The 18842-nt window shown below is 31.3% G+C and overlaps 1 protein-coding gene across 1 annotated transcript in view; it reads left to right on the top strand.

Annotated features, from left to right (window-relative positions):
• The first annotated feature begins 394 nt into the window (after nt 1-394).
• Nucleotides 395-18842, top strand: part of LOC129232341 (F-box-like/WD repeat-containing protein TBL1X) — a 31417-nt gene continuing 12969 nt past the window's right edge. The window contains exons 1-10 of the mRNA XM_054866493.1: nt 395-511; nt 1548-1677; nt 4214-4358; nt 5537-5600; nt 7550-7647; nt 8535-8595; nt 9325-9446; nt 10317-10391; nt 12599-12726; nt 15880-16045. Coding sequence (XP_054722468.1) covers nt 1565-1677; nt 4214-4358; nt 5537-5600; nt 7550-7647; nt 8535-8595; nt 9325-9446; nt 10317-10391; nt 12599-12726; nt 15880-16045 — 972 coding nt within the window. The 5' untranslated portion in view covers nt 395-511; nt 1548-1564. The remainder of the gene's footprint in view (nt 512-1547; nt 1678-4213; nt 4359-5536; nt 5601-7549; nt 7648-8534; nt 8596-9324; nt 9447-10316; nt 10392-12598; nt 12727-15879; nt 16046-18842) is intronic.

Genomic DNA, 18842 nt, shown 5'->3' with positions numbered 1-18842 from the left:
CTGCGGCACAAAGGAGTCGATTGCGCAATATTCGGACGGGAGTAACAATGCGCTATTGCTTTCTCCCTCACAGTTGCGAAACTCTGTTTTGCGCCAATCGCTACTTCATCGGGATCGCTTTGAACGCCCGTCTTTTAGTAAGCTTTTCGTTTATCGAAACTTTAATTTAATTATTGATGACTTTGAAGCGTAGTATTTCCAAAGCATTGATTATTTTCAAAATTTTATTTTTTTACTTTGGAGATGCTTTGAATCATTTCAACAAAATCAGTTGTCCGATTTCGATGGATTTGTATATTCTGCTGCTATTTATCCTTTTCCTCAATTCGACGGCAGCAATTAAAAACCAATTTTTCACGATCCCCCTCCCCCCTCTTTCCCCCTTTTTTTCTTTGTTCATTATTCCATGACTGTTAATTTTAAATATTTTAAAAAACGAATCAATCAAAAAGAAAAAAGAAAAAGAAAGAAAGAAAGAAGCAGAAGGAGAAAAAAAGGGAAAGAATAAGTTGTAAATGTTTTTTTCTGTTTCAACTATGTGTAGAAATTCATCCCAAGATATCACTGCAAATGAAGCCTTGCTTATTAAGTCAAATTTGGAGATTTTTTTCCCCTTGCATGAAATATTTTTTGAAAATTCATATGAAATAATGGAGTTTTTTGGAGGAAAAAAATCTGTTAACTAACTACAAGATTTTCCTGTCCTACTGAAGCGAAGTTTGAAAAATAGTTTTAAATTATTGCTTTGAAAACAATAACATAATCTATACTTTTTTTTAAGCCTGTGATTCAACTCCCCCCCCCCCCCACATTCTTTGTTTTAGTTATGTTTGTCTTTTATCAATTTGTCAAGTTCTCTGCCATTTGAAAAAAAATAAAAATAAAAAGTTTTTTATTGTGTTGTGTATGCGCTTACACTATAATACTTATAAGAAATTTCAACACAGCTAAAATTTCCAAATAAAAAAGCGATTAAAATTAATGAAGGCACATTTTAGATGACACTTTTAAAAGCTGATAGTTTAAGTTCATTTTTGCAATTGCAAATTTTGTGCTAGATTCTTATTTGCTTTATCATATTGTGAAATGTTTGTTTCTGGGACCCAAAACCTGACTTTAAGCAAATCTCTAAATGTATCCCCAAGTAATGCGTTTTTGTATTGAATTCTGAAGGTGCTAATTCATTTTTTAGCCTGGTTTTATACTCTGCATGATTAACGACTATTTATTATTTTTTTGATAGGATAAAAAATTTTATACAGGGGTGCCCATCCTCTTCAAGAGCAAGGGTGCTCCCTTCCCTAAATACTATGACACCCCCCCCTCCCCCCAATAGTTTAAATGCCACAGTCTGCCCCATGAGCTCCTGTGGGTTGGCACCCCTGTTATTTATGCAAAATAGGTATTTTTATGTAATTGCAATCAATACTTTTCACAAGCAATTGCATACGTTTTTATTTTTAAAATGACATGAAAACAAATTCTTTGATTTTTAGATATTTTTGATCTATTTTACTTAACATGTTTTTCATTTTTTTGTCATTCAGCAAATCACACAGAACCAATGGATGTTGATTTGAGGTGGATTCCTAGCAGCAGATCAACAATATTAAGAGGTCATGAATCGGACGTTTTTATCTGTGCATGGAATCCCACATCAGATTTACTAGCATCTGGGTAAGTTTCTCTGAAATCTTGCTCTTTCAATTACGCGTATTTGGGTGAATCAAAGGAAATTCAAATAGTGTTTCTAATTTGCTTTATTTTTGCATGAATGTAGTAATAACTGTGTGTGTGGGGGGGAGGGGGGGGTTGGCAGAGTGGGCTAGAAGATTGTTTGGTGGGAGTAGAGACTGATTTATGGGAGGGTATTAGCTACTGTCAAGACATCAAATTGGGGTAACTTGCTTGTGAATATTCAAACTGAAAACTCAATTAAGACAATAAATTGCACCTACCTGTTTTCTGTAATAAGTAAATTTAAGCAGTTTTTACTGGAGTGAATGAAGATATTTTCCTAATTTATTACGAGATCATGCATGTAAATATGTGTGATATAAAAACAAAAATACATGAACCCCATGGTCACATTTAAAGTTTTTGAATTCATCATGGAAAAGCAATTTGTTTGATATTTGTTTTAAAAATATATTATTTTCAATATCTGATACATCCTGATACAAAAAACCAAATTCGTGACTTTTGTGCCAAAACTGCAATTTTATTACCCAATTGAGCTAATTACAAGAAAATAAATAGCAGTTACATTCGTTTTTTGTGATTTAAATTCAAAAAGAACTAATAAGTTAAGAATAGGTGACAAAATTCTTCATTTTGTCTTATTCGCAAAAAATTGCAAGCCTTTTTTCAAGTTTCAATCCTTTTGCATCCTGTATTTTTTAAAATTGTTTTGAGAAACTGAAGTTGTTTTAACCAAAGCTAGTGAAAATTGGCTTGTTTTGTTTTTACGAGGGAGGACCCAAAAGAAACCGGACTAATGGTGCGATGCCAATCCTAGATGTAGTAGAGTGTTCTCCAGCTTGATGGCTCAAGTAGATACCTTCACAAACCAGCTGTGCAAGTGGCATCAGTTTAATTGATACCATCTGGTCGTAGGGTTGGTTTTCTCAGGTGCTGTTTCTTTCTGCCTGCAAACTCATTATATGGCAGATTTAAAAGAACAAACTAAACTTGAAATTTTTCTTCTCCTGCTTGAAAAGTCGACAAGGGATTAGCTTACCAAATGTTTCAATAAGCTTTCAAGACCGATGCTATGAGCCATACATAAGTTTTCGAGTGGTTTGGGCGCTTAAAATGCGGTAGCATGAATGTTTAAGATCATGCTCGCTCTGAGCGCCCTTCAGCATCTCGAAATGATTAAAACATTGAAAAAATCTGCCAAAAAATCAATGAGAGTGGTCGTTTTACGATTGACAAAAATTTAGAAGAAATAAGAGTGAGTTGGAGCTCGCTAGGGCGATTGGAAGGATGGTTCCTCCACAATGATAACGCTCCCGTACACACAACCTTTACTATCAACCGCTAGTTGGCCTCTCAGGGGTGGCCAGTTGTTCTTCGACCCCCGTATTCGCCAGACCAAGCCCCCTGTGATCTTTTTCCATTCCCGAGGATGAAAAAAAATCTGAAAATGAAGCATTTTGATGATGTAGAGGTTGTAAAAACTACTTCGCAACGGGCACTGGACATGGTCAAAGTTAGAGAGTTCCAGGGGAGCTTCTAACAGTGGAAAAAAAGAATTAACAATTGTATTGCATCTAAGGGTGAACACTTTAAAGGAGACAAAAGAAATTTTGAGAATAAACTAATATATAAATATTTTAGAGCAAAAATCCGGTTATTTTTGGGTCCCCCCTCGTTAATTTCAGTGATTTTTTTATTTTTCAAATGAAATTTTATTATTATTATTTTATTTTTCAAATAAAATAAAGTAATGTGTAATAATTTAATAATGTATGTGTAGAAAAATGTTTGAATTAAAAAAAAAATCCTAAAATAATAATTTTGTTTTAATTTTAAGAAGTGTAACTTTTACCAATTGTGTATGATGTCATGCAGCCATTTCTTTAAATGAAAAAAAAGTTTATTTAACCAAAATTGACAATTTCCTGTTGTGGCCATAGAAACCACTAGAAGGAATCAGATAGTATGTGTCAGCAGTGGAAATCTTTTGAGTGATAAGCCAAAAATTATGTTATCATCCAAAAATTAGATTAAAAATTAAAAAAAGGTTGATAAAAAAAAAGAGCATTATAGTTTTGCTCTGGAGGAGGATGCAACTTTATAAATGTCTCCCTTCTCCCCATATTCTCCATTGATCCACTTAGTTGCAATCTGGAGTTAAATAACCTTCAGAAATAGAACAACAATATGACACAAACAATCATACCAAGGGAAGGCATTGCAATATTGCACAAGATGCCATTGCAATGTTCCACAAAGCAACAAGAAATGTTCTTATTTCTTTTAATTTTGAGATGAGGTAGTAAAAAAATTCCCTCTTGATAAAGAGACTATCCTTTTGCATAGTTGGTCTTCACTCTGATTGCAGCAAAGGACTGGCAAAGAGGCGCGGTGTCAAGCAAACACTTTTTCTTCATTTCTTACTAATTTTCTTCCATAAATGCTACTTAAACTTGTATGTATTTTTAATTGGATCATTCTTTACAATATTTTTTTTCTTTCATAAAACTAGTTCTAGTGATTCAACTGCGCGAATATGGATAATGAATGATAATACTGCAATGAATAGTGGAAATCAGTTGGTTTTAAGACATTGCATACAGAAAGGAGGCACTGAAGTTCCTAGCAACAAAGATGTCTCTTCTTTAGACTGGAATGTAAGCATATATTTTTTTTTCCTTGAGTTAGGAGGAAATCTATCTTGTTTAGCAACACTCTACCTTCTTTACTTTATCTCATAAGAGTTGCAGCATGAAAATTTATGAAAATTAATGTGAACTTCTAAGATAATGTGTCTGAATTCATCTAACAAGTGGTCTGTTTAAAACGGAACTAATTTCTAAATGCTTGCCAAACAAACAAACAAACAAACAAAAAAAAAAAAAAAAACTTGTTTAGTGTCTCCCATAATATTAAGGTTGTCATAGTATCATAAATTGTCGAGCTGTTTTGATTGATTTTACCAACCCATTCACAAAGGCTGCATTTCATTATCACCGATTTAGTTTCTTTACTTTCCAAGCGTGTATTTTGCATTAGGCTTATAAATATGAGCTTGAATATTTTTGTAAATTCCTCAATGTGTTTCATTTTTTTTTTATGAAAGCTAACTTCTAAAACTAATTGAACCATAATGTTTTTAAAATATATTAATACTCAGCAGCTAATGTAAGCTTTTGGAATTAGAAATAGAAAGTTATTTAATAACTATCTACTGTTAAGAGAATGCATGTTTATTCGTAAGAGAGCAGAAGCCTAATTTGACATGCTCATTGGGAGGCACACTGCATTAATATTGGATAATATCATTTACATTGATTGTTTGTGCTATCCAACTTGAACTAATTAATATGATGTTATACTTCTTGTCTCAAGTTTTCCAGCAAAGTTTTTTTCATCTTAAAGTGGAATGTAATTACATGCTTTAGCAAAAAAGAAGAAAGATATTGTATTGTAATTGTGGTAGCTCTTTCACAATTAAGGAAAAAAAAAAGCTGAAACCCAGTATATGTGTATTGTATGTTTAAATTGGCCACAGTCATGTTAGGGGGGAAAAAAAACAGGTGCTAATCCATGTTTTGAGGTTATGTATAAAATCTTATGAAGATAGGATATCATTTTCTGACTTTTGTGAGTCTTTTTTCCAGAGAGGTACTTAAAAATGTTTAAAAATGCGTGTCACTGTCAATAATTTTATTTGCATTATTTATTTATTACAAAAAAGTTGATGAAAACCAAAATATAAAATTCTGTCTCAGCAATAAAATGAAGCATACAAATATTAACTCTTTGAAACCCATTAAAGAATTTTTATTTTTCAATTTCATATTTTTAGTCTGATGGTACCTTATTAGCAACAGGTTCTTATGATGGATATGCAAGGATATGGACAACAGATGGTAAGGTTTTTTTTTTTTTTTTTTTTTTTTTTTGTATTCTTCTTTAAAAAGCAGTAAAAAATATTATGTTCTAAATAACTTCAAAAGTTTCATGAAAATATAAAATAATCCTTCAACTCAATTATTTATCATTAATCTTTCCAAGTCGACCATGTTATTCTAACGCTGCCAGAAACTCAGCTCTGCACAGATGTTCTGTGTGGTTTTGGCTAAATAAACTATAAAAATTGCAGTTTTTTAGAGAGACAAAGGAGTTAGCAATAAAGAATGCAATAAATAATTTAAGGACAATGTCATGATAAATATCCTAGTGTTATTTTAGAATGCCATTAGTGTTAAAGTAAGACAAAACAACGTTAGAAGAAGCACAAATTTGCGAAATTTGTGCTTCTTCTATCGTTGTTTTGTCTTGCTTTACTGTTCAGCACAAAGGTATTTATTTATCTCATTAGTGTTAATCAGTTTTTCCTCAGAAAGAGCATTGTGATATACCATGTTAAGATAAATAGGTTTAATTTCATGAAATAGATAGGCAACAAGTTGCTGTGAAGTATTTTTTTTTTTTCCTTTCAAGAAAATCTTAAATATCCACTATATTTTAGCCACAAGTAGAGTAATTGGCTCAAAAAAATAGTTGACTGGAAAGAAATTCAAATCAACTATAAAATAAACATAAATTTCATTTCAGCTAATGCCAAACTTTTTTTTTAATCTTGAAAAGAAATGAAATCCTATGAGGAACTTAAAATAAATATGTTTTGCTCCAGCAGCCTTGTTTGGTGCAATTGCTATGTTAAAAGGAAAAATTTTGGTTAGTGTCTCTTAAAAAAAGTACTTTTTTATTTTAACAGTAGACATAAAATTAATTTTTTAAAAAAAAGCTGCTCTATTAAAGTGATACCTGGTTGCACAAAAGTAATGATTATAAGAACCAATTGTTTGGAATTCATCCTTTCCAAAATTTACATCTAACAATAAAGTTGGGTTAGTCCTTGTTCAAAAAAATAAGATTAAGGGAATTAACTTTTGTTCTAATTGTTCTAGAAGTTTCAAAAAAAGTCCATCTGATGTAGTTTTTTTATCAGCTTCAAAATGACATAACTTTTGAGGGAAATTAAGACAATAGTTGAAGTGCCAAGTGAAATCAAATAAAGTCAGTTCAATTTTATTGAGCAGCGTCTGTAATTTATTACCAAAGCTAAAATTTATTTTTAAATTTAATTTACTCTTTCCCTTTTTAACGAGGTGATAGATATTATTTTTCAGTTTCTTACTCGACGGATGCAAGGGAGGGGCGATGGGGGTGATCGCCCCTCCCTTGAGGGAATGTGCACTAGCATTTTTTCTGAATTGTAGTTCTAAAATGCAAGTGTCAACAATTGTTGATGATGTTAAGAAAAGGAATAGGGTTCAAATCTCCCCTCCAGAAACTTATCGGAATTGAAGTTTCAAAAAGGCAATTTTTGAGGATCTATGGCGATGGTAGGATAGGAAGTTTAGAAGCCCCGAGCATTTTACAAAATGTAAGTCATAAAGACCCAATTTTAGACACCTCAGGAAATTTCAGGGGGAAGAATGGGTTCAGTGACTATCCTCTGGTATTTTTTCGAAACTGAAGTTTCAAAAAAGTGCAATTTTAGTCGACCTTCGGGGGAGGGGGTCGAAACGTTCCCCTGGAATTATTGCGAAGTTGAAGTTTTTTAAAATCCAATTTCAAACTCTTTCGAATACCTCTTTCAACAGAAAAGGAAAGGAGTACTTTAAGAAACCTCGTTGGCTAAATCTGTATCTTTTAGATGTTTTAGATGAAAAACATGTGGCACCCCTTTCCCTGCAAGCATGTAAAAATCAGATATGCAATGAGAGGTTAGTTCAAAAATCAACCACCCCCTCCTTGAAAACTTTCTGGATCCATTCTTATTCTTACTATTTGTTGTTTTATAATGCAGGTCGACTTGCTAGTACTCTTGGACAACACAAAGGCCCTATTTTTGCTTTGAAATGGAACAAAAAAGGAAATTATATTCTCAGCGCAGGTGTTGATAAGGTAAATATTTTATTGTTACACATTTGATTAATCTTTTGGTCTAATTCTCTAACCCTTTCCGGCACGAGACGTTAACATTTTTGAAATATAGGGAAAAAGCACTATAAGTATTTGATCATCAAGACATGTATTCTACAATTGAAAAAAAAAAAAAAAATAATAATTTTTGCAGGAAAAATTATGTTATTCATTCAAAAATGAGTTTAAATCTTTTACAATTATGTAATTGAACACCTAGGCTGTTTCAGAGCTCTGTTGTGTCAGAGTAAATTAAAAAATTTAATATTTTATGAAAATCCAATTATAAGTTGCGACATCAGAAAAAGCCATGTATGTAATGCCACCATCCGTGATTGTTGAAAAGAACAAAATTCTTCCACTGCAACAGTTTTTGCGGTTTCAAAGAAAAGAATTTTTTTAAAGAAAATTTTTAATTGGTGTCTTTTTTTTTTTTTGTAACCCACAGCTCCATAAGGGGTTAAAAAAGGGGGAGGGGGAGTACTTCTGTGCCATTAATTTTAAATTTTATTTGAATTATATGCATTTGTATTTAAATTGGTTAAAAACCTTATCATGAAAGTTTTTGGTTCAGTAATATTTGAAAGATAATGGTTGTGTTATCTTGAAAACTAATAATTTATAGTTCATATTTTCATTTTTAAATTTCAATTAATTAATAACAGAAGTTTCTAAAAGTCTTTTCCAAAATAAATAAATAAATAAATAAATAAAATTCCAATAAAAAAATCATGAATGTTTCACACCAAGGGGGGAATGTAGTTTAAACTTATTGTTATAAACTTTGAAAATATTCTTTCAGTTGTCATTGGTTTTCATTTTTATTTATTTGTTTACATTTCATGTAATGCCTATGTTTGCCTTTTCAGACAACCATAATTTGGGATGCTAGCACCGGACAGTGTACTCAACAGTTTGCTTTCCATACAGGTAATTGAATTACATATTGTTTAGGTTACTCTGAACTTCATCTACCTTATCATCATCTTTTCAACCATGTCTTTTATCTCAGAGTTATTGTATAATCTGAAATTTTTACATCTTTAGTTCAATAGAAGACTTACTAACAAGCAGTTCATTCTTTTTGTTTTGAAGTTTTAAGTAACGATCTCGTTATAATGTTTTTAGATTTTGTTTGAGACTACATTATCTTTAAGTAGTGGTAGACAGTTCTCTCTCTCTCTTTTTTTTTTTTTTTTGAATATTAGGAGGAGAGAACAACATCATGATACACAAAATTGCAAAATATTTTTCAGCTACTTGTTTCAGAATGACTTATGACAAAAATCCCTCTTTTAATGCAAAAAGGGGCCTGGGCTACAAAACCAAAGTTGTGGAGTCTGATTTCGGGGTGAAGGAGTCTACGGCTTTAAAATTTCAGGAGCCGTAATTACGTCATTTTCCCTCCGACTCTGCATCCCTGGATTTGGCATTTAACATTGACCTTTTTTTTATGATATAGCTTTTTGTGATAAGTATCAATTTTGATCGCAACTTTTGGGAGAAATCACCTTTTCTCCTTCTCCTCACATCACTTTACTTTCTATCTGAGCATTTATGTTTGCCGAATGTGACAGGGTACATAAATATTACTCTATTTCATATTCTGATACATTTATATTTCTTTTATTTGATGATATTTTATTGAATTTTATTTAGCCCCTGCTCTTGATGTGGACTGGCAGACAAACACAAGCTTTGCCTCTTGTTCAACTGATCAATGCATTCATGTATGCAAGCTTGGTGTTGAAAAGCCCATAAAAACATTTACTGGGCATACGGTGAGCTATTTATAATTATTTTGCAGTTGACAATGGGGTGGTTTCCTTCAGTCAAAAGTACTACTTTTAGTCATTGAAATGGATAGAATGAGCAAAAAAAATAAATAAATAAATAAATAAAATAACTTGAACCCAGAAAATCTTTTCATTTTCCCAACAGTTATTTTTTAATTAATTTTTTTAAATGTCCGATTTTTCAAACAAGACGTGGTCTTGATGACGTCACAAATGACACTCTTTGGCACATTTTGTACCGCGTTTCCACGTTATGTAATCAAGAAGCGAATTAAAATTGCACTCTACGCTTGCTATCAACCATTACGTTGCCAATACACATGAGTAAAGATGCGAATTAAATATTTAGCTCTGTGAGAGTGGCAACATAGAATGGCATTTCATCATTTATGATGTCATCTCCAAGAAATGTAAACAATGAAAGCTCATCGATTTTAATAATTTTTTTTGAATATTAAACAAATTATTTAAAAAATGCTCAGATTCTATGTTTTTAAACATGCTCTTTCAGAAAGAAATTTTGGAAACGACCACATTGTGTAATTAAGTAGTTTATTATATTGTTCATTTCAAAAATTTTTCTCAAAAGCAGTCAATGCAATTTTAAACCTTGCCATTATGCTTTGGAAATTATTGAATCAAAATACATAAATTCCTCGATGTTGTAGGGTGAGAGGTGATATGAATGCTGTTTAAATGTTTGAAAATAAGATCTCCTGTTTGAAAATTTGATTCCATGTTTGTTAAATTAAAATAGTGTTTAAGTTTTGTGTTTCAAATAAGTTGCAATTGGAAGCAAGTTTTATTTTCCGATAATAATATAGCTTTTTCTTTCTTCACAATTTCAAATATTAGAATGAAGTCAATGCTATAAAGTGGGATCCACAAGGAATATTGCTAGCTTCCTGTTCTGATGACATGTCTCTCAAAGTAAGTTGTCATACATATGTTTTTTTTTTTTTTGGTTGATTAAATTTTGAACTTTAGAAGATGGTATCATTTAATGCCTTTTGTCAAAATTTATGTTTACTTTCATGGGTTTAGAACTTGAAAGATGAGCATTTTAGTTAAAATAATTATTCTTTACGTCCGACATGTGAGTTGCTCAGAAGCCAGTGCTTTTACTATTTTAGTAATTTATTGTTCTAAAAATTTGCATTATAACCATCCAATATAGAAGCGATGTATGAACATAGAACACATTTCATCAAAACTTTAATAAAAGTAAAAGCATTTTGAACACATTATTTTTAAATGTTTTCACTTTAAAAATATTAATATCAGAAAAATGTTTGTTGTAAAAAGTTTAAAATTTATTTAAAGCTTAATTATCTACTACATTATAAGAACTTGGTTTAAAGGAAATACGTTGAAATGCCTTGAATTAATCTATCCGGGGGTATGCCAATATCAGTTTTGTCAAGGACTTTAGAAGAGTCAGTGCTAATTGCATCTGACTACTTACAATCTCTCAAAGCTGAGGAAATTTTGCTATTCTGACAATGTAAATTTGTGGTAACTTGACACATATCTAGGCTTGCCAGATGTCCCAGTTTGACCGGGACAGTCCCGGTTTTCAGACAAAATCCCGGTGTCCCGGCCGGTTTACTTGACGTCCCGGAAAAACTAAAATTGATTACTGATGACCAAAAAGGTCTAAAAATATTAAACCGTGAAGGATTGTTTAAGATAATTGCTTAATCATTTGTAACATTGACTTGTAAAATTAATACCGGGTTTGCTTTTGAGGATTTTTACAAGGTTAAAACTAAGAAAGACTGTCTAAAGAAGTATTATAAAATGAAAAGTCTATCTAAATAATGTTCAATTTTTTGTTCCTCATTCAAAGTGTTGTTTCAAACTAAAATAAATTGTAAATATGTATATCTAAGAAGTGAAATGTTCAAATTTTATCTGTTTAAGTCATTTTTAATATCCTTGTTTTAGGTTCATAATTAGTAACCATTTATTCATAGCATTGAGAACAAAATGCCCTATAAAACACTCAAAAAATCAACCACAGATGTGTAACCTTTTGAATACTAGTGACGCTGAGGGAGGGGGGCATTCCGGTGTGTCAGTTGAGCATTTCAGAAATCTGGCAAGCCTACATATACCCATGTTGATTCAAGTAAATCAAATATTTCCGTTGAGGAAACAATATTCATTACAAACAATGGATACAAAACTACTAGAAGACGGACTAAAAGTAGAGCCGTTGGTCTGTAATTTTCAACATCACTGAGAATTCCTTTTCTATGGATAGGAAAAATTTTGCATTTTTAAAAATAAAGTAGGATAACGTATTTGCAGTAATAAAAAACAAGTTAAAAGCACTAGGAAGTATATCAGTGAACTATTCACTGCATGCTTTAATAACATAAGTGGAAATAAAATTAATACCAAGCATTAGAGTTACTGAGGTTTTTAATAAAATGTAATGTTGATGTAAAGATATCTGTCAGAAGAACTTATCTCGCATCTTTTAGGAATAAAAAGGGGGCTCCACGTGTAACCCCCCCCCCCCCCCCAAAACATGTCTTTTTTTTTTTTTTTCAAATTTTCATTTACATCATTTAATTTACTTTTATTGTAATGTATAATTAATGCTATAGTTTGTGGAGGGAGAGGATGCCGAATTACAAAATATATGGCTTATTGTTGTAATAATATTTTTAATTGAAAATAAATTGGTTTTAAACCACTTTTTTATTAATAAAGTAAATGTCTGGTTTTTGGATTAATTCAGAAATAATCTAAGCTGTCCGTGTTTGCTGTACTAAGAATTCATTCATCAACTGATACATCTACCCTGTAAAAAGTTGCATTCCCCCCAAAATATTTTTTACAACTCCAAGAAGGTATATAGTACACATCTGTGCTGGATATTTTATTCCTGTTTTAAATTACACATTTCTATAAAGAATTGAATATTTTTAATACAAGTGTTCATATTACAAATGTTTATAGCTACAAATGCACTCCAATAAATGACTTTTGTATTCAAATTCTTTAAAAAATTTTAAATGAGCAAAATATTTTTTAACTAGTTTGCTTTGAGGGTTTTTTTTTTTTTTTCCAATCTGGTTTTTGTGTGCAATTTTATTAAAATTAATTACAACTTTTTTTTTTAAAAGATTTGGAATATGAAGCAAGATACTTGCGTCCATGATCTCCAAGCACACAACAAAGAAATATACACAATTAAATGGAGTCCTACTGGTCCTGGGACTAACAACCCAAATATGAATCTTATTCTTGCCAGGTATTTAAATTTTCTTACTTTATTTTCTTTTTAGAATTGTATGATTAACTGCACAATAATAAAGTACATCTATTGAAATGGGCAGAATGTATGTTTAAGATTAAATTCAAGCTCCAATAAACTGTGTTAAAATTTTGAAGTGCTAGAGAAGCTAAATTTAATGAAGAAAGTAGTATCTTCATTGTTCGTTTTGAGGAACTGAATTTTAGAATTAGACTTTGGCCTTCTTTAAAAAAATCATCATTTTCAAAAATTGACCAAGTCATAGTTCTTTAAAAATTAACTTTCTTTCCCATGCTTTTGTTGCAAAAAAATTTAATTCTGTCCCCCCCCCCCTCTCCCCAGAAACTAAACATTGACCTTTTTTCTTAAAATTAACGCTTCTTGTCTTATAGTTTTACTAAATAGTTTTCATTTTTCAGAAAAAAACTTTATCCTCACTTTTTTTTTAACCTTTTACATCAGCAATTTTTAAAGTTGCATTTTTTTTTTTTTTTTTTTTTTTTAGCAGGTCAACTTTTATGTATCTTAAATAATTCTGTCAAAAAAAAACTACCAATTGCTTTTTAATGCTGACTTTAAATTGAGTTATTCAAATGTTTCTATGTTTTCTTTTTAAAACTGATCTTTCGTTTTTGCTTGCGTTGCTGCTGTAACTGTAGCTTGTTTTTTATTTGTTTATTATTTTTTTCTATGATTTCCTACTACCCCTCATCTATATTGTTTCACCTTGATTTTAAAAGACTTTATGCCTTACTTAGCCTACTATAAGCCAGGGTTGTTTGGTTTAAACCTATTGGTTTTTTTAAAAAAACCATGCGGTTTCGGTTTTTTTAAAAAATGGTTTTTTTAAAAAAAGCCAAAAAAAATTCCACTTTACAAGTTTACATTGATTTCCCCACACATATTGAAAAATGCAAAATTCCATTTATGCCAAGTTCCTAGCTAAGTTGCAGAGATAAATACTAAAATTGCAAAGTTGCTTCTTCAGAATGTATTACAAGCTTTAATCGAAAAAAAATATTAATATATTTTTTATTTCATATATGTGCCATAAAGCAGATTTCAGTCAACTTCCATCATTATGCTTAATTTGCATGATTAGTTAAGATTTACTAAGGATTGAATCTTTTATTGTAGATGCAATCCATTATATTGCTCATTCCTGTTGCAGGGGTGTGATATTTTTGCCCATTTATTTGCACTTTCCTGGAATTTTAACTTTGACTTGTAAGGTAATCAACAGTCTAACTTAATTGTTTGCACCTAAAATTTAAGATTTGTTCTGCAGGTGAACACAAATAATATTTTTTGAATCAAGTTTTTAAAAAAAGTTTATACTTCACGTATATAACGTTTTTGGCAAAAAAAAAAAATTTCTTCAAATAGAATTTGCTACACATTTATTTGTTCTAAAGAGTTTGCATTTAATATTTTTTAAACTTCAATGCTGGATGCAACATGTATGCCAGTAAATAAGCTGTAATTTAAGCCATGTTACACCAATTTTTGTATTTTTGATTTGGTTCTTTGTTTTAGCGATAGTCGATATCTTTTCCAAGTCTTTCCAAAATAAGAACAGAGTCGAATATAGAGCAGCACTTTTTTTTAAAACTTTGTCAGTACAACAGCAATCAATTTTTTGACTGTTCAATCATGTACTGTTGTACATTTTGCTTTACTTCAATATTTGCGACATTGTGTATATAAAAATCAGCATTATGTAAGATCAGAAAGAAAAAGTATGAAAATATTTATTCGATAATTATTCATATTATGTTGGTTTTATAAAGTTTTTTCTTGCATCTTCATTATATTTTATCTTAACCCGCATCACAACCACTTTTTGAAGTATTTCGTATCGTAAAGGGTCTATATATACATGCATACTAATATGTTAATCAAGTCAAACATTTCAATCAATATTTCCCTGCAGAAAGCTATTTTAATTATTTAATTTAGTTTATTTTGTTCTTATCTCTTTAATTAATCAAGAAATTAGGTATAATGTGACTATTGAATAACTGTTAATTACATGGAACCTTAATTACCTTCCAAAAATTAATTGTTTTTCTCGCAAATAGTATTTAAACCAAAAAAAACCCAGTTTAAACCAAAAAAACCTGGTTTAAACCAAAAAAACTGTTTTTTTTGTTTTTTTTTTTTTTTGAAAAAAACCGGTTTTTTACCAACCCTGCTATAAGCACATAGAAACCACAGCATATACATTTTCAGAAATAGGGTAATGGCACCAGAAACAGACATGCTAAAGACATTGCTCTCAGGTTAACTCAATTTGCCAAGTTTTTAAATGTATTTAGATTTTTTAAAACTATTTTTCTCTCATGCAACTACATCTCATCCAACATTTGGCAACTTCTGGGTTATCTGAATTCGTTAATTCTATTTTTATTTGCTCAATTTCAAAAAAAAAGTCTGACCCCCCAGTAACAGACACTCAGTGCCAGATCTAGGAATTTTCCGAGGTGGGACAAAACTTCAAAATGCCCCTCCCCCCAAACACACACTTCCATCTTACTTTGAATTTTTCCATCAAGTTACATTTTCTATTTTTAATAAACTGTAAAGAGTGGTATAGTTTGATTAAAAATTGATTTTTACTAAAAATCTTGCTATGAACAATTTTTTTGTTAAAACAGAGATGTACTGTAACTGCTTTTTCGCTGCGATGGAAAGACCATCCTCAAAATCACAACGTGTATTGAATAAGGAATACAAGTAGTTACTGAAAGGGAAATGCTAGAATTCAAAGAGGCTCCTACGGGGGAAGGGGGGTGGGGGGGGGGGGGTTCATGGCACAGCCATGTAATTATTGAAATTTTCAGAGGAGTTAATTCTACAGGATTTTTATCTTATTCTGGGGACTTGTTCTTGGGTGTTGCTCCGTAGCATTAGAAGGGGTGCACAAGGCCGTCGCTTGGTCATAAAACAAGGCAGAGGGGGAGAAGGGTATGCATTTTTCAGCCCTTGAATCACGACCCACAGGTTGGGAACCCCTGCTTTAAATAGATACACTGTTTTTAATCATTTTACATGATGCAATTTCATAAACATGTTTTCAATAATTGAATTTTTCTGTGATAAGTGCATGCATTTGGCTGTGGTTTTGATCTCTTTTTTTTATTTTTTAAGTGCGTCTTTTGATTCTACTGTTCGCTTATGGGATGTAGAACATGGCTCTTGCCTGTACACATTGACCAGACATACAGAACCAATCTACAGTGTTGCATTCAGTCCAGATGGAAAATATTTAGCAAGTGGTTCATTTGACAAATGTGTTCACATATGGTCAACACAGGTAACTCATAAATATATTATAATGCCAATATGTAATATTCTTCTAATATAATTTTAAAAGTTAGCAACATTGAAGCTTTTTTTTATAGTTGAATTTAGGTTTTTAAGTAATTTAATCAATGCTTTCTCTAAAAACCACTGTTAAAAAGGATTCCAACAGATAAACTTTCTCTGATAAACATACTATTTTTGCACATGGGAAATACTTACTCGTTATATCTTCATACAATTGTGCCTTAGATCACTTATTTACTTAAAAAAAGAGAAATTTATCACTTTAATGTGTTGCTTTTGAATTTTATTTGCTACTTCCGAACTTTTTCAAATATTTAATTTATCAAGACATAATTATTTTGCTCTCCTCACATTGTTAAGACTTTAGCCTAAACATTCTCAGCCTTTACAGACTACGTGTTATACGGTATTCATTACCTTGCTGTATACATACTATAATTCTATTCTGTATTGTACTGTATTTTTGTTTATTTTTCTTATATTCAATGTAAACTTCAAAGTATTTTGTATAATACAGTCAATTCGCGATAACTCAAATATTACTATTTCTCAAAGTTTGTCAACGATATTAAAAGAAAAAGAGAAACTTCTAAAGCGGCACAAATCCATGAATCGAAATTTGAAATGAATGAAGATGTGCACCTTTCTTGAAGTAATCAGCTCTATTCAAGTGGTTCCAGCAGTATCGAAATCAAGACCATGCCATTTCTATAAGTAGACTAGAAGACCCAACAGACATTCTGTTCAATCTTTGTAAATTAAAAAGTTAAAAAATTTTAATAAAGTACCAAGTTTTTGAACCGTTTTGTTGAAGAAAATAAGTAAAAAGAAAATGTTTTAAGCTGCTTGGTGTCAGAATGTGTATATTTATTACAACTTGATTTATCTAATGCCCACTGAGCAGTTCTTTAATAAACTATATTTTCTCCCGTACTTGATGGTTTGTTCCTTCAGCCATACTCAAAGGATAAAAAGCGCCCTCAGATATTAAGTGTAAAAAACTAACTACCCATCTAGAACAAACGGAAAATCCCGCTGTAACATCCCCCAAATGAAAAATAATGAAACAATTGAAAGGATCTCGTTTAAAAAAATGAAAAAAATGATAAAGGTAAAAACAGTTCTATGAATAAGCGAAAATCACTCATCCCTCCCCCTCCCGATGTAAAATAAACACATTCTTCAACTAAAATGACCAAAAACTCTTCAAAAACGAAAAACAATTCTTTGAAATTTGAAATATTTTGCCAAATAAACAAAAAAATACAATAAATTACATTAACAGTAGCTTTAAAACTTAAACAAATGATCACGCAACTCTATTGTTTATAGCCAAAGTCGCCAAGCCACCACGTTACTGTAATTCAGCCGATCAGTGAGCGAAGCCAACTCCGACCAATTAGCGGTCCGATCTTTTGAACAACAACGTTTAAAACTTCATATATTGCCTAATTTGTTCTTTCCACTAAAGATAAAGATCTTCCACTGCACTGATCTTTTTTGTAGAGAACTCTCCCTGTTGTAATTTATCTGGACGAAATAAAATTTGTTTTGTCTGCAAATTCCATCATCTTTTCCTTTAATAATGTACTGATTAGTTAGATAATCCTTAAAGTATTCTTGACATTGGTGCCAAAACTCAGATGGATTTCAGCCGAGAAAGAATGAGCCGCGAAAAATGTTGCTAGGTACAGTACTTTCTGATCATTTGGTTAGGAAAACCTAAAGCGTCGATCAGGCCACATGGTTCAATTACGACGACAAAACAAACGTTTTGCGTGAACCCCTTCCGGTACTTAAAATATATCTCGGAACCTAAAATCGTAGCTTTCAAGAGAAATGAAGGCTTCACTCTCTCTCTCTACGTTTTATCTTTTCTCAATTGACATATCACAGTAGAAAATTTCATTACAAAAAGCAGAGCTGACTTTCTTATTGTCCTTTGGCAACAAGTTAAATATTTATTTCAGTTCTCGCTCAATAATAGGTTAAAATAAATATTAATCATTTGGGAGATATAACCATCCAATGATTAAATTAATTAATTAATTAACAAAAACGTGTCTGATTCGATCCCTCGCGCTTCGAAACCATGCTCGCCGTAACTTAATTACACACAAAAAATTTGATCAAAATCGGTCCAGCCGTTTAAAAGCCTTATGGGGACAAACGTCCGCACAGAAGATTTTTATATATTAAGATGTTTGCTGCGTGAGAAAGCAACGAACTTTGCTATATTACTGAACAAGGAAAATATCCATGCCAGTGCTGGATGGCTGGAGAAGTTCAAGACCAGACACATCTTCATCTTCAGAAATCTTCACGGAGAATCCAAAACTATTCCCCAAGAAGTTTGCGATAAATGGATAAATGAAACACTACCACATTTACTGCAAGGATATAATGAAAATGATGTCTTTAAGATTGACAAAATGGGTTTATTTTTTAAATGTCTTCCAAACAAGAGGATGTTTAAAGATGAGTGTTGTTCCGGTGGGAAAATGAGCAAAGAACGTCTGACTGTTCTAGTTTGTGCAAATGCATCTCAGACTGAAAAACTGCTTTTATTAGTTGTTGGAAAATACCAAAATCCACTTTGCTTTAAGAATGAAAATGTGTCCTCTAGATTACAGATTCAATAAAAAGGCATGGATGACGTCAAGTTTATTTGAAGAATACATACAAAAGTTGGGTCATAAATTTAGTGCCGAAAAACGAAAAGCGATGGTTTTTGTGGATAAATGTCCTACACATTGCGATGTACAAAATTTGAAGTCTGTAAA

This window comes from Uloborus diversus, unplaced genomic scaffold, assembly GCF_026930045.1.
Source record: "Uloborus diversus isolate 005 unplaced genomic scaffold, Udiv.v.3.1 scaffold_1167, whole genome shotgun sequence".
Taxonomy (NCBI): Eukaryota; Metazoa; Arthropoda; class Arachnida; order Araneae; family Uloboridae; genus Uloborus; species Uloborus diversus.
This window is presented reverse-complemented; position numbering and strand designations above follow the sequence as displayed.